The 23,422-nt window shown below is 45.4% G+C and overlaps 1 protein-coding gene across 10 annotated transcripts in view; it reads left to right on the plus strand.

The window, feature by feature from the left end:
• ARMC9 (armadillo repeat containing 9) overlaps window positions 1–23,422 on the plus strand; it is a 148,101-nt gene that overhangs the window by 69,752 nt on the left and 54,927 nt on the right. For all 10 annotated transcript variants that reach the window (XM_019838848.3, XM_006935682.5, XM_006935684.5 and 7 more), the window contains 2 exons: window positions 1,148–1,238; window positions 5,579–5,634. In XM_019838848.3, coding sequence (XP_019694407.3) covers window positions 1,148–1,238; window positions 5,579–5,634 — 147 coding nt within the window. The remainder of the gene's footprint in view (window positions 1–1,147; window positions 1,239–5,578; window positions 5,635–23,422) is intronic.

Here is a 23,422-nt window from a genome sequence, read left to right on the forward strand (position 1 = left end):
GGGAATTCACCATGTTCAAAACTGCACTTGACATTTCTTTGATTCACTTACAGCCATTGACTCCAAACAGGCCTGCATTAAAAGAGGGAAATATTGGCTCGTTTAACTGAAAAGTCCAGGCGTAAGCATCAGGCAGACCTTGATCAGGGTTCATGTGTTACTGGATCCATTTCTCTCCTGGGACCTCTGGAGTCTGCTTCCTCTATTTTGGGGTCATTATTAGATACACTTTCCTCTTGTGGCAAGAAGGTCTCATCAGCTCCAGCCACACGTGCTCATTCAGATCCCTCAAGGAAAGAGGAAGGCGGGGAAACAGATACCTGTGGTTAAGTCGGTATCTTACATTTCCCTGCAATTCTGTTAGCTAGTATTGAGAGTTCGGATGTCAGTGTTTTGTAACAAAGTAAATATTACACAATATGGTGCCTTTATAATTCTTTTGGTAGAAGAAGAACAATAGCTGTTTAAAAAGAGGTTCTGTTTGTTCATTTATTTCTCTAAACATATGGCTTTACTCTTCATTTTGTTTCTAAAATCCAGAAGGAAGTGTATAAACGTAAAGAAATCACAGGACAGAAATTACCTCCCAAAACAACATATTGCCCAAACTAAAGGGAATACTTATGCAGTTAAATTTTACAATAGTTTTTTTTCACTTTTTATGAGAATATAGTTGATATACAGTGTTCTTTTAGTTTCAGATGTACACCCATTGCTCATCAAGACAAGCACAGTCACCATCTGTCACCATACATTATTACAGCATTATTGACTGTAGTCCTGATGTACTTTTTATCTCTGTGACGACTTATTGACTTTATAACAGGAAGTTTGTGTCTCTTAATCCCCTTCACCTATTTCACCTATCACCCCACCTCCCTCTGGCAACCCCCAGTTCTCTGTACAATAGGTTTTTGTTGTTGTCTGCCAAACGTTTTATAATTAGGTCAGATAGCCAACCAAGAAGAAAGCAGTTTCACTGTGAGTTGTGAAAAATAACAAGAAGAATGTTTAGTACTGAGCAGAGGTATCTTTATTGTGTATATCCCTTCTCTCCTGCCAAAGGTTTTTTTTTTTTAATTGGGTAAAGCTGTTCTCCCCCACAAAACAACTAAAATACTAACTCTTACTCTGTCTACTGCCCCAGGGAATGGAGTACGTCCTCCGCTGCTTCATCAAAGAAGGCAATGCTGAAATGGTTCGCCAGATCGAATTCATCATCAAGCAGCTTAATTCAGGTCCGTTCAAAGCAGGAAGCTATAATCTGTCTGTGCATCTCTCATGTGTGCTGGAAGGATACACGGGCTTTCTTAGGAAGGCTTGTCATATCTTGGAATCCATTCAGGGGCTTTAAGGGAGGTGGGGAGACCCAACTGAACCCACCAACGAGGCGGTCCAGATTGTCCCAGGATCAACGATCTTTCACCACACTTTAGGCTTAGAGTCAACAAAGAGAATTCAAAAGCAACCGCAGAAACCCTGCTCTACCCTTACGTTCTCTTTATGTGGACCTCCCCCTCCTCGTTCTCTCCCCACTTCACAGGGCTTCTCTGGGGGTCCCAGGGCCAGAGAATGGGCCAGAGAATGGGGTCCCATTGTTAAGGAAAACAATGCCGACCTCCGTGGCACCACCACAGAAAATATCACTCACCCGCGTGCATTCACGCTTTCAAAACAAACTTATGTTGCCCACTGGTGCCATGGAGGAGATGATCCTCGTTCTCTCGGGCTTTCTCCGTTACCGTGACAATCGACATCCCATAGTAAGCAGGAAAGGAAGGTGCAGGAAGCCTTGGATGGGACCAGGATGGAAGGGAAGCTCTAGATCTTTCTGTGGACTCCTGACATCTTGATCCTGACTCGTACCTGTGCCAGAGGCACCCAGCAGCCCACATCACTCAAAGTCCAAGTGCACAGATCCTACTTAGCACGTGAGCAAAGGTGAAAAAATGAATCTCCTGATCTCTACTCCTGAGTCAGCAGCTTGACCAAGGCCAAGAAACAGTTGCCCGAAGCCATTCAGTGGAGGAATCCCATAGGTGGCTCATGGTTCGCGGCCTGAGCTGCACACGGCAGTCACCTGAGGAGATTTAAAGTCCCCAAAGCAGCACCCCATGCTAGTGAAGTCAGAAGCTCCAGGGGGGCCCCAGGTGTGAATAGTGTTTACATTTATTTCTTTTTGAGAGACAGAGCACAGGTTGGGGAGGGGGGTTAGTGTTTAAAGCTCCCAGGTGATCCCCACATGCAGCCGGGGTGGTGGGTCCCTGCCTCGGACGAGCACAGAAATGGAGAGGCTGAAAGAGGACGTTAGAGGCTCCTGATCAACAGGAAGCCGCAGGGAGAGCAGCCAGTGAAACCTTCACTCCCTCAGGCTGGGGCACATTTCCATCTGAACATGCTCCCCTTGGCTATTCATCCCAGATTCAGGTGAGCAAGGAATAGAATTTTGCTTTCTGCAACAGCTGCATTTCTGATTTGGAACCCCCACTCTGCTGGGCAGATGGATCGACAAAACACAGCGAAATAAAATGTGGCTTTTCCATGACAGCAGTCGGGACTCTGCTCGCTCCCTCACCGGCTGTGGGTAGAAGAGAGGCCACTGCTGGGGAAGGAGGGAGGTGCAGGGAACAGCTGAGAACTCCGTCCCTAGCAAGTGGGGGTCGCGTTGGGCCCGGAATCTTCTTCAAGGCTGGCTTTGTGTTTCAGTCTATCAAGACCCATGCGCCTCCATTTTCTTGTTGGTCTCCCCTCCTTCCTGGCAGCCAAGCCACAGGGGCGGTCCCCTTGCGCTCTGGCCCCAAACCGTCTCTTTGTCGTCTGTAAACTGGCCCTTAAGCTAACATGCTGAAGAATGTGAAGAGGGAGGGTCAGTTAGACATTTCCGTGAGGGATGTGCTTTGTCAGGAAGTTATCGTGGGTGGAGTTCTGGTATATTCAGAAGGGGCTTGACATACACCTGCTTTGCTCAGTAAGTTCCAGTTTCAATAATGAGTGTCAAAAGTATTTCTTTTTTTTAGCAAGCACTTCAGTTTTTCTGTATCCATGGGACAGTGGCAGGTCCCCAGAGACCCTATTACTTAGGAGTCTGATCCTTTGAAACAAAATGAGGAAGTCATTGAACGTTTGAATGGAGGACAAGGCACACACACACAGCCGCCTTAGGATATGTGTCGTGAGCATGGAGTCAGAATGAATGGGTGTACCAGCATCACTGTGAAAGCCACAGAGGGGAGAGCTGGAGTTTCCACCCCGTTCGGGCTTCATCCTCAAGTAGACATTAACAGTAGAGTATGAATTAGTAGTAGCTTACTAGTTTAAGATAAGTCGGATGGCATTGCCACAATCTCTATTTAGCGTATTGGCTTTATTGTTCTATTTTAGTAAACATGTGAAACGTGCGTATGGGTTTTCATACATTCGGGCCCATCTCAGTTCTCTAGTACTGTTTTTCCTATAAAGTTTTAAGGTTTCCAAGTACAGAAATTGCAGAGTATTTTAGGAATCTAACCCCACAGGTAGGGAAGGACTGCCCTGGGGAAGCTTAAGGGACGTGGCAGACAGAGGTGACCGCCACCAGCAGCAGCAGGGAGGTTCATCTATGACTCCAGCCCTCAAGGGGGGGGCCTGGCAGGTACTGGCCAGTCCCTGAGGAGAGGACGGGAGCAGGGCAGAGCCAGCATCGCCAGCTGGGCCGCAGGAAAGGAAGGACACTGATGGCTCCGAGCACCACTCACTGTTAGTTACTGGAGTGAGGGCAGCTGGCCGTGCCACAACCCAGGAGACAGTGCGGGAAGCAGGGCTGATGTCCCCGTTACCCCCAAGAGGAGGAACTGACATTTATAAGGTACTTAATTAAGTTCACAGGACTGGATTGTTCTGGGGAATAGGATGAGTCTGAGCCAACAGGCTCAGGGGAGGGGTTGTGGCTGGACCAGCCTGTGGCTTCACGAAACGTCTAAGATTCTTTTTTAAAAAGTTGGAGGGGGCATTTGCATATTGGAAAAAGAAATGTCCACAGCTGATGAATACAGCAGCACCCCCGTTTCGAAAGCCACCTGCTTGATAGGCATTTACCTGTAGGTGGCATGGAGCAGAGCTCTACGTACGCTGGGAGGGCACAGAAGTTAGGTGAGGGAGCTTCAGCTCAAGTGCAGAATGGCGTAACTTCCCCATCTGCAAGGTAGTTTTCTTGACTTAAACAGCGTTCGTGACAGGGGTGGGGCCATGATGGGCATGGAGGTGTGCAAGCCCCCTGAGGTGGAGACAGAAGTTGGTGTCCTGCAGGCCTTGGTCTAGCCAAGTCCGTGAGAGTCCTTCCCTTTAGAATGAGGGTTGTGTCAAGGACAGTGGGTGTCCTGGGGCTTCTACATATTCCTTCTATGAAATGGTTTTGGGGGTTAAGTTTAATCTTTCCCCTAAGTATGCTGAGCAGTCTCTTCAAGAATAGCCTTTGGCTCCTTGCCTCCTACTTCCTACTTGACTTCCTCTCTTCTCTCAGGCTCTCTTTACTTTCATGTCATCTGTTCAAGAAACAAATGATCGTTAAGGAAGATGCATGAGGGATAGAGGGATGAGTAAGCCCGGTGCTCTGTTCTCGGGGACTCACAATTCAGTACAGTGGGTGAGGAAGATGCCCAGACAAGTCCATAGCCATTCGTACATGAGTAAACTGATCATCCCGAAGTGGCAAGTACTATCAGACTGCTGTCCAGTATGGTACTGTCTAGTACCACTCTCCAGGACAATGCTGTCTAGAGAAAATGCTGAGTGTTCAGCAGACTGAGGGGTGACTGCCCGGTGAGGGGTCAGGGAAGGCTTCGTGGAGGAGAAAGTAACCAAACTTCTCTAATAGCCACTGTGTACCTGGCCCTGGGCCAGGTGGCTTAGTTTGGTATACTGTGAAGTTCCCCCCACCCACCCAACAACCCTTCGGAAGTAAGTGGTCTGATCCCCATCTCACAGATGAAAACAAAGAGGCTCGTCCTTTCTCAGATTCCATTTTGCGATTATCCCTCCTTTATATATAAACTCTTAAGATCTAGCAGTGAACCACGGGAGCCTTCAGGAACCCTACCTGCCACGGCTGCTACCCCAGCCTCTGTGGGAAAATCATGGGATTTAAAAAACAGGCTTGAGTTGAATCTCAGCTCTGTCACTTACGGGAGTGTGACCATAGACAAATCTCTTATCCTCTGTATGCCTCCTTTTGCTGTTTGCTATAAAGTGGGGAGAAGAGTCAACCAAATCTTTGTACGGAGGAAATAACACGCGTACAGCATCTAGCTCGATGCCTAGCAACACTAGTTTAATTTCTTTTTTTCTAAATTCCTCTCAAATTGTATGCTGGCTTTTAACTTTGCTCGCGCCACTACCAATGCATTCTGGTCAAACTGGGGGAGAGATTTAATTTGCTGAGAATGATCGCAACCTGTGGCCGCAATGGCCCCAGAAACCAAATTGTTCCGAGGTGACCCGATTCTCATCAGTGCGTTCACACGCCTCTACAGCAGCTGAATGATTTTGTTGGCCAAGACTCCCAACTGTGTTTGCAGTTATTCATTTATTTTTTTCTTTATAGAGGAGCTACAGGATGGTGTTCTTGAATCTGATGATGATGAAGAGGAAGATGATGAAGTAAGTTGGTGGCCCTTGACACCACCTAGAAAACTCGTGCCAAATTATTGAGTCTCTTCCTTGCCTCGAAGAGTTAGTCCGGAAATGGAGGTTTTGATCCCTGCAGCATTATTCCTCACAGTGCTGGAGCTCGGCTAAGCTCAGCTGCGGGGGGTCCTGCCGTCTCAGTTGAGGTGTCGTGTGGCTGCTTTCCGCGTCCAACCTGGCCTCCCACCCTCCCCGGCCCCTCCGCGTGGCCTCCGATCGCCCAGCGGTCAGGCTTACCGTTCCTCACCGGTTGGTGGCTGGGCTCCAAGAGGGAGGAAATGAAAGCTTCCAGTCCTCTTCCGGGCTCAGCGGTCTCAGAACATCCCTTCTGCTGTGTTCTGCTCGGGGCACATCACGAGAGTGGCCCAGACTGGGGGACGGAGGTTAGACTCCACCGACAGGAGGGTTCGAGGCGGGAGGATTGGGGGTGGCCATGTCTGAAGGACACGTGCCGCCCCTGGGGTGGGTTTTCCGCAGCCACAGCACACAGGTGTCACGCTCCACAGCACTCGGGGCTTATGGGAGGTTGAAAGGCAGCACTTCTGCGACATGAGTCTTTTGCTTTGAAGGGGCCCGAGCCGGCCCTGGTCTTCCTCATGTTTGGGAGCGTCGGGCCCGGAGGCTCCCGTGAGACTCTCTAGGCTGAGAGGCTGGGTTCAGAGCGGGCGGAACCAACCACCTTGCTCTTTTATTTGCGCTGTTTCAATATGGGTTTCCTCGGCTCTGCAAAATCTGCTTACCTGGTTTTTTAAAACCAGAAGGTTCAGAACTAACGTCAGTGAGTCTCATGAAGCGCAGATAGAGAATGGCGACTCGTGGGCGGGAGATGGGTTTTTCAGACGACGAGCTTTTTCCTTGTTCTTCCTCCGGGCCTAGAAAACCCATACACGTTACTCTCTCCACTTCTCGGTACTAATTCCTGGTTTGCATTCCTTCTATTTTGTGGGGAGCAAGTACTCCTGAAGTGAATGCTGGAGGAGAGGTTTCCCCTTGGAGTTGTGGTCTCTCGGGTTAAAAGGTCTGTAAAGTCAGGGTTTTGTCCACTGATGGCACCAGCTGGGGGAGATCTTCCAGCGAGTTCATTTAAGAGCCTTCATTTAAGAGCCTTCCGGCGAAGAAGGCTGTGCTGAGGTCGCCCAGTGATTGTCCTTCCCACAGGCCGCCTCCCGCCTGCCGTTTTCTTCCTGAGCTGTAGGTGGCGCTAGAGGGTGAAGACCGCTCGGCCTTGTCCGACAAGCGCAGTTCTGGACCTCGGCTGGGGATCCTGGCCCCTTCCTTCGCAAAGGTGGATCCAGAGAGGGGAGGAGACCAGCCTAAGGTCACACAAAGTCGATGGCAGTAAAATCTGGTTTAGAACAGGGATTGGCAGGCTTTTTCTGTAAAGAGAAAAGTAAATATTTTAGGCTTTGGAGGCAATGTGGTCTCTGTTTCAACTACTCAAATCTGCCGTTGTGAGGCAAAGTAGCTATCAGCAATACATAAAAGGATGAATGCGGCTCTGTTCCCATAAAATTGTATTTATGGACACTAAAATTTGGATTTCATTTGATTTTTGTGGGTCACTAAACTTTTTTTTTTTTCAAATATATAAAGATGTAAAATCATTCTCAGCTTGCTGGCCTTTCAAAAGCAGGCGTCTTGTCCTGTAGGCTATTGTTGGCCAGCCACAGGAGAGAACCCAGCTCCCTGACCCAGTCTTCTCAGGACTGTGATAAGAGACCATCTTTGTTCCCTGTCCCATCAGTATTGTTTTAAATTATATTTTGAATTAATATCTTAATTAATTAATTCCATTGGGTTTTTGTCATTATATCCAGAAGTTCTCCTCAGCAACTATTTGTCCTCTTCCTGAGTTATCTCTTTGGAATTTTTTTGTTTGCTTTGGATTTTTTGTTTTGTTGCTGTCAACCCCTTTGTCTTTGAATTGCAAGGGAAAATTCATTTGGCTCAACTGTTGTGTTAATGATGGGAATTCAACTTTGGAAAATATCCCTGTGGAAGCAATTATAGTCTACTAAAAATTAAGGAATATACAGATCTTTTATTTTATTTTTTTAAGATTTTATTTTTAAGTAATCTCTATACCCAATGTGGAGCTCATCCACAACCCGAGATCAAGAATCACATGTTCCACCAACTGAGCCAGCCAGGCGCCCCTATAGAGATCTTTTAATTTTCTGGACTTTTGGCTACCCTGATTTTTATTTTAAGAGGGTAGGGTTTGAAAATATTTGTTGTGATAACTAGAATTTTCAGAAGACTCCTAGAAGGTGTTTAGTTGGGAAATTGTAAGAAAAGGATCTGGCCTTTGGGGCCGGAACATGGCTCTGCGATGCACTCCAGTCAGCAGATCCTGGACTTTCCCTCTCTCTTCACCCCTACAGCACACCGCAGAGTGTTAGCAAGGGTGACCCGGGGAGGGCCCCAGCTATCTGTGTTTTACTCAGCTGGTAAACCGAGAGTGGGTGTTACTTTTTAAATTAGAAAGAAAAAGGAAAGTGAAAGGTGCTTAGACTCAAGGAAAATTTCCACAGAGCATTTGAGCACGTGACACTGTCATTGGAACATGGCTACTACCTCCCAAGGTGACAGCTTTGAAGGAGACAGCACAAGTGTTTTCAGGACCTTTGAGTCAAATGTCATCTTGCTTAGCATTGTAAAAAAAAATTTTTAATTTCCTATTGAAACCCAAAACACAGATAATGGAGCCAGTGTTTTCACAGAGCTACTCAATGCTTCTAAAGATAACATGGCTCTATCGGGGTGGGGCTGGAAGCCAAGGGGAATTAGGCTCCGTTTACCTTACATCCAGTTAAAATCTGTGCACTTGCAACTGTGGCCACTGGTCCTGCTGCCCAGGAAGCTCAAGAGAACCCCCAGGTGCACAATCTGATGTAATTTCTAAGAATGTAATGACTTGTCCTGGTGTGCTAAAAGTTGTGTCTGATATACACACATTTATATGCCAAGATAAAGAGATGTAAAGGCAGCGTTAGGGATGTTTTTTTCTGACTTACAGGCTGTCTAGTGTATAACGTCAAATAGGAGAAGGAAATCACAAAGCGATGTGAACACTAGGATTCAGTTTCAGAAAGAAAACAAACATAAAAACACAGCCTGATGAATGATGTATGTACTTCTGTGTACGCGCCGCAGAAAGGCGTGGCAAGTTACGCCCTCTGTGTTGACACTGGAAACTACCTGGAGACCAGGAGGAGGAAATGGGGGGAGGCAGCGAGGTCCTGGCCAGCGGGGAGGGCCGCAGGGTCACCTGTGTAGTGAGAAGTGAGGGAGAGGGTGCGCCAGATTCAGTGGGCGAGGGCGGAGGGCAGAGGGCGGGTGCTGAGCACCTTGAAGACTAATGGGGCAAAAAGTCAAACCGAGTTGGGGAGCAGGTGGGAAGTAAGAGAATGGAGCCGGTAAGATATGCGGCTCTTCCCACGAATCTGGCTGTGAGCGAGAGAGCAAGTGCGAGAGCCCGCAAGCAGGGCAGTTGTGTTCGGTTCTAATTTGGGAGACACCGAAGCTTATTAAAATGCTGCTGGGAAGGATCCAGCTGAGAGGGAGAGGTGGAGCATTCAGGGCAGGAGGAGAGAGGAAGGATGGCCTCGGAAGGACAGGTGTTTTCATCATTTTCTAAATTGCTTCTGATGCTCTCTTGGCCCACAAGGCCCCAGACCCATTTAAACCTCCAGAGAAATAAAACCTTCATTAGATGGGCTTGGCCAGCGCACACACAGGAACAGGCAGGTAACGGCTACAGTTTGTAAGGGCGCGAACGCATCTCACCAGGTGGTTCAAAGAAATGGATCATCTAATACAATTTAGTCTTGTTTCTAACATTTATTCATTTTTGAGAGACAGAGCGTGAGCGGAGGAGGGGCAGAGAGAGAGAGGGAGACACAGAATCCGAAGCAGGTTCCAGGCTCTGAGCTGTCAGCACAGGGCCTGATGTGGGGCTGGAACTCACTAGCTATGAGATCATGATCTGACCCAAAGTCGGTCGCTTAACCAACCGAGCCACCCAGGTGCCCCTAGTACAATTTAGTTTTATGTTAAACATTTGTCGTATGTTCCCAGAAAGCTGATGGTAAATCACAGGGCTCAGGAACCCTGATTCCAGTGTTCCCACCACAAATGGTTCATTTCCCGATTACAGTTTAAGGTGAGGTGTCTAGCTCATAAGTGGAGAAGAAAAGCCTTCTTGTGCTGTTTGAGAAGACTGATTTTAAGACAAATATTCTCCCCTCTTAACAAAACAGGCTTAAGTGCCAGGTGAGATCAGCATGGACATTGACTTGCTGGTTGCCATGGAAGTGACAGTCCTATGCTCAGCGATCTCCTTCTCTAGAGATTTCTCGAGGCTAAGAGTCATTTATTTATTCAACAAATATTTGAGCGCCTTGACATAACATCATTCTAGGAAATAATGAGGAAGGGATACAAACCAAATCTGAAAGAGTATCTGGGCTTAAAATACCTCCAAGTAAGATTTGGATAAGTGAGAGAATAATGATGCTGACCATCGCCACTCACGGTTGTGGCATCACCAGGTGCCGGGCGCTGTTTAGGCACCGTGCGTGCATTCGCTCATCTCCTCACAACAACCCTGCGACGGGTGCCATCGTTGTGCCCGTTTCACAGATGAGAAAACAGAAAATACGGCATTTACCGAGTTCACACAACCACAGTGACGGAGCTTGGAATCAAACCCAGGGGGTCTGACTCGCAAGTCCACGCCGTTAACCACTACACGATTTTGTCTCTTGTGAGACGTGTGAACACGTGTAGACAAAAAATAATAGAAAATAAATATATAATTACAGGTTCATGAATGTGATAGAAACAAGAAGTGCTGTAGAAATTCCAAAGGCTGCTGCAAAAGTACTGGAACAGGGCCATCCCGACAGGACTTCCCTAGCCTAGGTTGACAGATAAGAGGAATGGATGGAGGACGAGGAAAATGTGGTCAGGAAAGCAGGAGAGGCATCTTCCACGGGAGACAGCGTCAGCTTATCCCTTGCTGCCCCTGTGACCCACATCAGTATGTGTTTGTGCTTTCACATTGTTCTTGTAAGATACACACATACAGTGTTATACATAGACATGCACATATCCATGTATGTTTTCATCAATACTGGTTTTAAAAATTATTGAAGATTCCAAAGAGCTTTTGTTTATGTGTATTTTGCCTATCAATATTTGCTAAATTAGGAAGATAAAACTGATAGAATGTGTTTATTACTTTTTATTTTTACTCTTTTTATTTCTTTTGAGAAAGAGAGAGAATGGGGGAGGGAGGGAGGGAGAGAGAGAGAGAGAGAATCCCAAGCAGGTTCTGTGCCATGAGCACAGAGCCAGAAGCAGGGCTGACCTGAGCCAAAATCAAGACTCAGATGCTTAACCAACTGAACCACCCAGGTGCCCCAAGCGTCCAACTCTTGATTTTGGCTCAGGTCATGATCCCAAGGTTGTGGCATTGAGGCCTGCATTGGGTTCCACGCTGAGTGTGGAGCCTGCTTAAGATTCTCTCTCTCTCTCTCTCTCTCTCTCTCTCTCTCTCTCTCTCTCTCTCTCCCCCCCCAACCCCCCACTCATGTTCTCTCCTTAAATAAACAAAACAAAACATTAAAAGCAAAACAAAAAAAGGTTAGTTGCAACATAAATTCAAACACCATACCAACAAATCTTTTTTATTCTGTTAAAATCTGCTAATCTCTTTTGCATTCTGTTAATCTTACTTTCTGATTGTTCATTGCTAGTGTATAGAAATACAATTGTTTTTAGTGTATTGATCTTGTATCCTGAAACCTTACTGAACTCGTTTATTAGCTGTAAGAGTTTTTGTTTCTTTGTTTTGTTTTGTGATGGGTTCCTTAGGATTTTCTATACACAATGCCATATCCTCTGTAAATATAGATAATTTTTCCTCTCTAGTTTAGATGTCTTTTATATTCTTTTCTTGCCTAAATTGCCCTGGCTACAACTTCCAGTACAACATTGTATAGAAGTGGCTAGCTGGACATGTTTGTCATTTTCCTGATCTTAGGGGGAAAGATTTCTGTCTTTTACTGTCCGTTGTGATGTTGGCTGTGGGTTCCTTATAAAGGCTCATTATCAGGTTGAACTTCCCTTCTTTTCAGAGGTTGTTAAGTATTGTATTTTGCTGAATGCTTTTTCCACATTAATGAAGATGATCATGTGAAATTTTTTCCCTTCATTCTGTTCATAGTGTATTACATTGATTGATGTATGTTAAACCACCCAATAACCACCCAATAACATATAAAAGGGATTTGTAATCCCTTTTATATGTTACTGGATTTGGTTTGCTGGTATTTTGTTGAGGATTTTTGTGTGTATATTTATAATAGATATCACAGTGTAGTTTGGCTTCTCTTGTGATGTCTTTTTCTAGTTTTTCAAAAATTTTCACTTCAAGTCTGGTTGACATACAAGATTATATTAGTTTCAGGTGTATAACATAGTGATCAACAATTATATACACCTCTTTTTCTAGTTTTGTACCAGGGTGAGCTGGAATACGTTCCCCCTTCTGTTTTGGGGAGAGTTTGTGAAGAGTTGATGTTGTTAATTCTTCTGTAAATGTTTGTTGGCCTTCGCCAGTGCAGCCTTCTGGACCTGCGTTTTTCTTTGCAGGAAGTTTTTATTTTTTATTTTTTAATTTCTGGTTTGATCTCTTTACTTGTTATAGGTCTATCTGTTCAGAGTTTTGATTTCTTCTTGAGCCAGTTTCTATAATTTGTGTCTTTCTGAGAATTTGTCCATTCTATCCAAGACATCTAATTTGTTGATTTGTGTGCAGTTTTTTGTAGTATTGCCTTATGATCTTTCCTTCTATAAGGTCAGTAGTGTCCCAGCTTTCATTCCTGATTTTAGTAACTTGAGTCTTATCTCTTTTTCTTGGACAGTGCTATGGACTGAATTGTGCCCTCTCACATTCATATGTTGAAGCCCTGACCCCCGTGTGCGTGTGCGTGTATTTGGAGACAGGGCCTCTAAGGAAGTAATTAAGATTAAAGGAAGTCATAGGGGTGGGGCCCTAATCTGGTGGGATTAGTACCCTTAAGAAAAGAGACACTATAAGATACTCTCACCACCATGGGGGAGGGCACAGAGAAGGTGGCTCTCTGCATCCAGAGAGCTCTCATCAGGAAGTGAAACAGCCCACACGTCTTGGCCTTGGACTTCCCAGCCTCCAGAACTGTGAGAAATACGTTTCTGTTGGTTAAGCCCCCCGGTCTGTGGTATTTTACTATAGCAGCCCAAGCTGACTAAGACAGTCAATCTAGCTAAAGATTCATCAATTCTGTAGATCTTTCCAAAAACCAACTTTTCATTTTATTGATTTTCTCTATTGTTTTTCTGTTCTCTATTTCACTTATCTCTACTCTAATCTTTATTATTCCCTTCCCTCTGCTTTTCTTTTTCTGTTTCTTTAAGGTGTAAACTCAGGTTACTGATTTGAAAGCCTTCTTTTTTCTAATGTAGGCATTAAATGCATACATTAAATATATATCACTATAGTTTGCAAGGATATGGTGGATTTGCCCTGTTGGTGGAAAATAGTATGGAGTTCCCTCAAACAATTAAAAATAGAACTACCCTACAATCCAGCAATCACAGTACTGGGTATTTACCCAAAGAATACAAAAACACTCATTCAGAGGAATACATATACACCTGTTTATGTTTATTGCAGCATTATTTACTATAGCCAAACGATGGAAGCAGCCCAAATGTCCATCAATGGATTAATGGATAAAGAAGATGTGGAACACACACACACACACACACACACACACACACACACACACACAGGAATATTATTCAGCCATAAAAAGAGTGAAATCTTGGGGCGCCTGGGTGGCACAGTTGGTTAAGCGTCTGACTTCAGCCAGGTCACGATCTCGCGGTCCGGGAGTTCGAGCCCCGCATCAGGCTCTGGGCTGATGGCTCAGAGCCTGGAGCCTGTTTCCAATTCTGTGTCTCCCTCTCTCTCTGCCCCTCCCCCGTTCATGCTCTGTCTCTCTCTGTCCCAAAAATAAATAAACGTTGAAAAAAAATTAAAAAAGAAAAGAGTGAAATCTTGGGGTGTCTGGGTGGCCCCGTCGGTTAAGCATCTGACTCTTGGTTTTGGCTCAGGTCCTGATCTCACGGTTTGTGGGTTCGAGCCCCATGTTGGGTTCCATGCTGATAGTGCGGAGCCTGCTTGAGATTCTCTCTTTGCCCCTCCCTCTCTCACTTTCTCTGTCTCTCAAAAATAAATAAACTTAAAAAAACTTATAAAAAAAAGTGATATCTTGCCATTTGCAATGACATGGATGAAGCTAGAGAGTATTATGCTAAGCGAAATAAGTCAGAGAATTCAAGAAACAAACAAGCAAAAGGGGAAAGAAGAGAGAGAGGCAAACCAAGAAACAGACTTGGGTCGCCTGGCTGGCTCAGTTGGAAGAGCATGTGACTCTTGATCTTAGGGTTGTGAGTTTAAGCCCCATGTTGGGTGTATAGATTACTTAGAAATAAAATCTTTTTAAAAAATAAAGTAAAATCTTAAAAAACTAAAAAAAAAAAAAACAGACTCAGGTATAGAGAACAAACTAACGGTACTAGAAGGGAAGGGTGGGGGATGGGTGAAATAGCTGATGGGAATTTAGGAGGGCACTTGTGATGAGCACCAGGTGATGTATGGAAGTGTTGAATCACTATATTGTACACCTGAAGCTAATATTACACTGTATGTTCACTAACTAGAATTTAAATTAAAACCGAGAGAGAGAGAGAGACATCTGACAGAGGTACATACCCAGCTCACCTAGCATGGGATGTCTGTCACACCCTCAACCAATGTAAAGTGTATATGTATATACATTTATGTGCGTGTGTGTGTATATGTATATATATGTATGTGTATATATGTATATACATATGTATATATGTATATATGTGTGTATATATGTATATATACGTGTACATATGTATGTACATATATATGTATATATATGTGTGTGTGTGTATATATATATATATATATATATATATATATATATATATATTCCCACTATAAATTTCCCTCAGAGTACTGATTTTGCTATATCCCATAAGTTTTGGAAAGTTCTGTTTCCATTTCCACTTACCTCGAAATATTTTCTACTTTTCCTTGTGATTTCTTCTTTGGCCCGTTGGCCATTTGTGAGTGTGTTTTCAACGAGCCCTTGAGACAAGGCTGTTGACACTAAACAGGCTCTCAGATCAAATAAAGATAAGCCCTGGGAGGTGTTCCCAAGGACTTGCCTGACAGGTCAAATAATGATGGTTCTCTTGAACGGGGCTTTTGGGAAGCTCACAGCCCACCTGCTCCTTCCAGTGACCGCTTGGTTGCTGGTTTTCACTTTGATTGCAGGGCTGGGGGTTTTCAAGGAGAATGGGAGAGAGAGGAATACCACAACATTTGCTATTCTTACTGACAATTAGCCCTTTTTTTTTCCCTTGAATAAGCACCCCTCAGATGACAGTTTTTGCCAGTGTTTTCCTTGCTTTTGTGGAGGAGTGGATTTTTGGAAGTTCTTACATCACAATTCCTGCTGGCATCCTGCCTAGTTTATACCCATGCATGATTTTGTATTTTCATGCATTGATCATTTGGGAAATAACGCTTTCTCATTTTTGCAGTTTTTCCAAATGTGGCCATACTTCATTACAAAACATCCAGAAACTGCATTAGTTAATATTGCCTCTGATCTCATCAGAAAAGTCTTTAGAGGGGCGCCTGGGTGGCTCAGTCGGTTAAGTGTCTGACTTCGGCTCAGGTCATGATCTCACGGCTTGTGAGTTTGAGCCCCGCGTCAGGCTCTGTGCTGACAGCTCCGAGCCTGGAGCCTGCTTCAGACTCTGTGTCTCCCTTTCTCTCTGCCCCTCCCCTGCTTGTGCTCTGTCTCTCTCTGAAAAATAAATAAATGTAAAAAACAAAAAATTAAAAGAAAGGTCCTTAGGTATTGGGAAGCTATTAAGCTTGCAGTGGCAGGAGCAAGTGTTTTCAAATGTTTGTTTTCTCTGGAGAGTTCAAATTTCATCATTGATAATAGATCCTACCCGTTGTTTTCCTTGATGTGAGGGGCTCACCTCATTAATCTCTGAGAAAATGTCTGCCCGACACCTAAGTCTGAAACAACATAGTTTGTCTATCATTCTTTCAAGTAAAAACGGTGTTCCTTAAAAAAAAAAAAAACAAAAACCTGTCTAGTTAGGCTCGCAGCTCAGATAATCTCACAAATGTTTTTCAAGATAACCATCACGTACATCCCATTTTGTTACACAGAATGTTAGAAAGACGGTCCACTGGAGTCGAGACTTCGTCAAATTCCTGCTGCTTCATCAAGGGCGTTCTTCAGTGAAACTCTAACAGCTTTCTGTCACTGATCTATAATTTTTCTGTCTGTCCATGTGCTCATCCATCTATCTGCCCGTCTATCCATCTGTCTATTAACCTGTGGTGGCAGTGGCGACGGCTACTCGAGTTTGGTGGCCCCGCCTGATGAAGGCACCGGTGGTTTTACCCTCTGTTGCGTCTGTTCCATCAGCGCAAATGTCAGCACAGTTGTCCAGGGATAAACCATGCAAGTCAATACATTAAATATTTCTTCTGGCAACACTTGTGTTTGTTGTCAAGCAACAAAAAAGATCTGTATGCAAAAGTCTTTGGTGGCTAGTTACTGTTGATACTGGATGAGTATAAGCGAAATAGCAAGTCCAGGCATACTTCTGCAGCTGAGATATAAATTAACACAGCGTTCATGTTTGCAGCTTAATCTTTGATTCGACGAGCTACTGTTTCATTGGAAAGTAGCATACTGTAATTTCTTTTGTTAACTGCCCATTCAGCAGTGTAAGCTCTACAAGGCTATTGGGTATGTTTCTTCAACAAAGACAATAATTACCCTTCATTGTTCTTCAGTGGTTTTGTTGTTTCTTTTTGAAAATAATTGGGGGTGGGGGTGGTTTTAGATGCACAGAAAAAAACAATACAGAGTGCCCATATACCCATCACACAGCTTCGGTGGCTTTTTAATTTCTAGTTTGAAAAAAAATGAAAACAAATTTTCAATTATTGACTTTTAAAGAAGTCATCACATCTATGTTTAAAATATTCAAATCCATTTTCTTTAAACTCTCAATGATTTGTCTCAAAATGATACCTCAATTATACTTATCTGTCATTATAATATTATCCAAATATGTTTTGTTACATAAGACACAATAAGGCATCTGTTGACATCTACAAAATTGAGGGAAAGATAGCTTCCGTGTGATTCCGTTTTTTATTTGAAGTCTGTCCAGCTTCTTTGGAATACATCCTTCCCTTCCATGAGTCAGAGAACTTCCTGATAAGTATTTTTCTCAGCATCTTTTCATATAAATGGTGCAGCTGTGGGTTGAGAAAGTGGGGCCTCCGGTCTCCCTTTTTAAGCCAATGATCCATCCTTAAATATAAGAAAATATAAGAAAAAATACTGTATAAATAAGTTTCCTTTTATTTTAGAATAAACGATTCTTAAATTTTAAAATAACAGATTTAGTGGAAATCTTACAAATTAGAAAATTTCTTGAAAAAATTGTAAAAATACTATTCCAAAAGAAAACAATAGGTCTACTTATGGTCTGTTTCCACATAAGAGCGAGGAAAGATTTGATTTTGAAAAAATGCCATATTGAATGATAATGAAGTTATATCAGTTATAGTAGATGTGACCAAGATAGCTAGTGAAGACACAAGGGAAGAACTGAGCACATGTTCATATCCCGAACCTCAGAAGCTTGTAGAAAGTACAAGAATACTCAAACATACATTCTGTTAGCTATCAGAGTGATATCATCACATGTCATGTAGCTCTAGAAAACTTCAGTGTATCATAAGAGAATGAAAGTAAAAAAGGCAAGTATTATTACTATTAAAATAATTATATATTATTTTATATTTTATAAATTATAATATAGAAGTGTATTTTAGCTGTGAACATAGTTTAGACTTCATGGACCCCCCGAGATCTTAAGGTCTCCAGAGTTTCCCCAGACCACACTTTGAGAACCACTGGTTTACCGTTTTGTTTTGTACAATCTTTATGAGTTTGAGTATTACAATTTAATGAAAAGGGGCGTCTGGGTGGCTCAGTCAGTTAAGAGTCCGACTTTGGCTCAGGTCATGATCTCACGGTTCGTGGGTTCGAGTCCCGTGTCAGGCCCTGTGCTGACAGCTTGGAGCCTGGAGCCTGCTTCCAATTCTGTGTCTCCCTCTCTCTGCCCCTCCCCTACTGACACTCTGTCTGTCTGTCTCTCTCAAAAATAAATAAACATTAAAAAAAAAAATTTACAGTTTACACTGACTTTGTAAAGTGGATAATAGGGTTTCTTCATCTTTTCCTAAGGACTGGAATTAGTTTTGCTTTATTTTGCCCTCTCAGTTCTTCTGCCCCCACCCCATCCACCTGGCCCAGTGATACCTGCGCAGTGTCTCCTGAGGAAATGAATCTGGTCAGGTACAAGTAGGAAGATGGCCGGTGGGTGGGTCTGCGGCTGACCTCCCCAGGTGGCTGCAGTGCACTCAGACCCAGTGACCATTTCCTGTGGTTGACTGTGACACAGAAGGGCTAGATTTTGTTTTTTTAAATCTTATTCCCTGCAGCATCAGTGCAGAAAGCAGAAAACCGGGTCTTATTCCTTTAAAATACAAATTCGTGTCATTTTCAACATACAACTCAGCATGATACTCTCTTAGATGTATTTCACCAAAACAAGGCCCTGCGTAGAAAGGCGGCAGGTAGTAGAGCCGCATCGGTAGCTTTTATAACATCCCTGTGGGTTCTGGCATCGCTAAGGGATAACTAGCATCAAATCACTTTTTGCAGTTTCCGGGACATTGTCAGCCCTTGCTGAATGTTAGCTCTCATTACTATTGGCGTGACGATGATGATTGTCATGATCATCAATATCCCCCTCCGGCGTCAGCTCCAGGCCCACCGCGCCCGGCTATGGAGAACCACGTATGCTGGTGTTTCCGCACTTGGCATTCCGTCGCTGGCTCTGGTGGCAGCGTGGGTGCCACAGAGGAGCCCTCGATAAGAATGTGGCCTCAGGTGTTTTAAAATACAGTGTATTTATAGAAAATTTGAGGTTCAGTAAGGCTAAGAGATCAGAAGACAAGTGCCTTTGAAAAGATAGTTTGTTACAGTTCCCAAAAGTCAGGGGCATGCTGCATCCTGGGGGGGGGAGGGGTGGGCGGGGGCGACGCCGGGAAGCCCCAGGGTCAGTCACGAGGCAGAGGGAGAGAAGGGACATGTAGCCAAGAGCTTTGATTGTGGTTTGTGCAGGAAGGAATGAGGGAGGCAGGGTAAGCAGGTTCAGGATCCGCTAGTTTGAATAGTTTCAGTGGGCTCTGGCCTGAGGGGCTGCCCCTGGTTGTCTCGTACGTGGCCCTGGGGTCATTAGGGCAGGTGGATAATGGCCAAGAGTGTGAGAGCCTGATAACAGGAGGTAGTTGGGGTGCGGGCCCTGGATCGGTCGGCTTGCCCTTGAAAGGTGCGCTCCCGACTGAGTTTTCCACCATCTCTGGGAACTGGCTTCTAACCTCATCTCCCTCGAGAAGAAATGGACTCTCCCAAGTGTGAAGGAGCTCCAGGGACATAACATGGTCTCGAACCTTGCGTCCAAGTTAACCACTTCCTTCAGCCCACCATTGCTGCCACCCGCACTCCAGGGCCGGGATAATTACCGCCATCATCCTGCCTGGTTGTAAGATTCACACGGACCCCCTTGGTATTGACGAACGGATAAAGGCCAGAGCCTTTTGAAAGGAGCTTTTGTTTAAAAACCAGAGGAAGAAACTTAGCAAATGAGAGAGCTGCTAGAGCCGTTCGGGTCCAGAGCTGCGTCGCAGAGAGGTGGGCCTCAGGCCGAGGAGCGGCATGAGCCCAGAGCACAGGCCCGACCCAGCCAGGGATGCTTCACTGTGGCCTGGGCATGGGCTGTGCAAAGCGGGAGGCGGGACACAGCTGCAGCAGTGCCGGAGCCAGACTGCAGAGAACGGAGAGCCACTGAACTGTTGTGTGCCCGGGAGGGGTGTGAACAGAGCTGGGTCCTAGGAAGATTACTCTGGCACGAGCGTTCACGTTAACTGGAGATCCATAACGCTTAGAATTACCTGACGGGCAGTATTTTCTGAGCAGTTACTACGTGTGGGACTGGGCCAAGAGCTCTACAAGCTGTTTTCCGTTTATTCTTCGTACGCCTGCTGTCAAGAAGGTTCTGTTACCAGCACTATGTACTGGACGAGAAAACCGAAGTTTAGAGAGATTCAGGAACGTGCTCGCGGTTACATGGGCAGTAACTAGCTGAAGCGAGGTTTGAACCCAAGCCCACGGACCGCCCCACACCCCACCTCCCTGCGGCTTGCACTTTGAGCTTGGGTGGGGAGTGACGCTAAGCTGGCCGACGGCAGGGAGACGTTGCGCAGGGAGTCCCCGTGGACAGAACCCTCAGGAGTGCCGGCTACCGGGGTGTGCCATTAGGAACCGAAGGCTGGGGTGACCTTGAGAGGATGATGGTGCCTTGAACAAAAGTGGGGCACACAGGCGGGAGGTGCATATCACGTGCAGGGTAAAGCTGGATTTTAGACGGGGAGGTCCAGGGGCGCCTGGGTGCCTCAGTCCGTTAAATGTCCCACTCGGTATCTGCTCAGGTTGTGATCTTGTGGTCATGAGATCGAGCCCCGCGTCAGGCCCTATGCCGAGCGTGGAGCCTGGTTGGGATTCTCTGTCTCTCTCTCTCTCTCTCTCTCTCTCTCTCTCTCCCCCCCGCCCCTCCCCTGCTTGTGCGTGTGCTCTCTCTCTCTCTCTCTCTCTCTCTCTCTGAAAATAAACATTTTTTTAATAGATAAATGGGGAAGTGCCTACTATGATCTAGCTAGAACAGAAAGCAGAGGGGCGTAGAACCAGTCAGTTTCTACCCAGGCTTCCCTCATGACCTTGCGTTCCACAGACAAAGACATACTGCGGAGTGCTTGGGCCATGACCTCCTTTTCTTCTGCCACCCTCGTATGTAACCTGTAAGACGGCTGACCCACCTGAAGCCGTACATGTCCAAAGAGCCAACGGCAAGCTGCTCTCCATGAATCATCTCTGATGGGTCGCCCGCTGTGGTCAGCATGGTTGGCATGGTGCAGACAGGCTTGTGATTCCCTGTTACCTAATTAGCAAAGAAATGTCTGTCTGTGTCTGTATTACTTGCAGGACCTTTCCATTATTTAACCAAGTCAATAAAGAAACCAGTGTTTCCCAATTAAGGCTTTCGCTTTTTTCGGGTTCTAAATCCGTTTATTTCTATAACGGCCCCTGTGCTCCCAGACCTTGGCTGGGATGAACCACCCGTCAGGCTGACTCACGGCTGCTGCCCTCATTTCCACTCTGGTTTCTATGGAAATAGACATCAGAAGGCTCAAAACAAGGTGAGGGCTCTGAGACACCTCATGATTCTGAGGCTTTTGCAAACCCTATTTGTCCGACATCTGTTTCCATGGAAACAGATGCAGAAAAGGTCAACCAGTGCTCTACAATAAGCTTCTCTTTCTCTTATCTAGTTTTGTTTTTTTACAAATAATGAAACAGTGCATGTCTTTTTCACATTATCACAGAGGTTTTTATTTTTATTTATCTTGAGAGAGATAGAGACATCAAGGTAGGGAGGGGCAGAGAGAGAGAGAGAGAGACAGAATAGCAAGCAGGCTCCGCACTATCAGCACAGAGCCTAATGCAGGGCTCAGTCTCACAGTTCATGAGATCATGACCTGAGTGGAAATCGAAGGCCCCTAGAAATAGTGCCTTAGGGATGCCTGGCTGGTTCAGTTGGTAGAACATGTGACTCTTGAGCTCAGGGTTGTGAGTTCAAGCCCCACGTTGGGTGTGGAGCCTACTTTAGAAAAGACCAAAAAAAAAAAAAAAAACAAAACGCTTAGTGTCTTAAGTCTGGGAATATGACTGGAGAAAAATTGGTACATGACCCGCCATTGCTTCCAGCTTCAGAATTCAATTCAGGTGGTGACTGAGCCCCCCTCACGTGCGTCACTGTGGCTTGGCTGTAAGGGCCCAGGGTCTATTTGACTCCAGTTTGAGCCATTTGTATCTAAATTCTATCTACCACCTATGGTATATAAAGTACCAAACTGTCGACTGACTAGAACTTAAATAAAAACTTGGAATCAAAAAAAGTAGTGAATACATCTGCTCTGTAAAACATAGAAACAGAAGCAGTTTTCTGTTCTGGTGAGCAAACTGAGCCAAGGCACCACACTCAGTTTTGAAAAATGACGAGAACCATGGAACTGATGGTCATGAAGCACTTGCTGGGCGTGGAGCAAGGACAGTCAAATCTCTAGCGGGAAAAGCTGAGCAAGCTTACTGGAAATAGAAAAAAGCGAAAAATAGTGAAAGTCATCATTGTTCTGTGGGAGCCACACTACAGAGCATTAGTTACACAATTCACTTAGCAGCTTTTTTTTTTTTTTTAAACTTTATTTTTAGGTAATCTCTACACCCAGTGTGGGGCTCGAACTCACCTGAGATCAAGAGTCACAGGCTCCACTGACTGGCCAGCCAGGCACCCCAGTGTTCTACTTTGTGGCATTTATTTTGATGCTATCTTTCATGATTGATTCATCTTTTTTTTTTTTTTTAAGTTTGTTTATTTTGAGACAGAGCGCGAGAGAGACAAGCACACAAGCCAGGGAGGAGCAAAGAGGGAGAGAATCCCAAGCAGCCTCTGCACTGTCAACACAGATCCCAGCGCAGGGCTGGAACTCACAAACCATGAGATCATGACCTGAGCTGAGACCGAGAGTCAGACCCTTAACCAACTGAGCCACCCAGGTGCCCTTTTTTTTTTTTTTTCTTTTGATTCGTCTCTTTTTAGCTGCTGTTTATTCGCACTGCCTTTTATCTCCCAGTAATGAATTAACTGTAAGTGCCACCAGGGCAGGGACAGTGTTAGCTTAGCTTTGTTCTCCAGGGCACCCCCACCACCTAGCACGACACATGGCCCACACAGGTTGGTGGACAGGGATCCACCGGGGGAGTAAGTGCTCACAGCAGACAGTTGTGCACGAATGCTGAATGCTGGTGGTTTTCTCTCTGCAGGGAGGTCCTCCAGGGCAGGCAGAGGCTTCTGCTTCAGGCCTTGGAGAATTTTCACAAAGTGCATATGCCTTTTAGAACCACCCAGCTCGTTAGAACCCACATCTTAGCAGCCCTCCCTTCCCTCTGCTTCTGACTCTGGTTTTGAAATATATCTCAATGGAATCACACAGTATGATATACTCTGAGTCTGGCCCACTTACTCAATGTTATGTTTGTGGGTGCAGAACTTAGGCTTTGCTGACTGATACAAAGCACCCCAAATCTTAGTGGCTTGAGAAAGCAACAGCCTTTCGCTCCCGATCCTGTGTCGGCTGGGCAGGTCCTGGGCTGCTTTCACTGGGCTCGCTCCCCATGGCTGTTTCTGGCCGGAGGTCAGCTGGGCGGGAAGGTCCTCGGTGGTCTCACAGTCTGGCAGTCGGTGCTGGCAGAAGGGCGTGTCCTCCGCGTGGCCTCCCCTCCCATGAGCTCGCTGGGCACGTTCACAGCACAGTGTCGCCAACTTCCAAGAGGCTGAAGGCAAAGCCGCCAGGCCTCACGAGGCCTTGGAACTGTCTGGGCCT

Source organism: Felis catus, chromosome C1 (assembly GCF_018350175.1).
Source record: "Felis catus isolate Fca126 chromosome C1, F.catus_Fca126_mat1.0, whole genome shotgun sequence".
In the NCBI taxonomy this organism is placed as follows: domain Eukaryota; kingdom Metazoa; phylum Chordata; class Mammalia; order Carnivora; family Felidae; genus Felis; species Felis catus.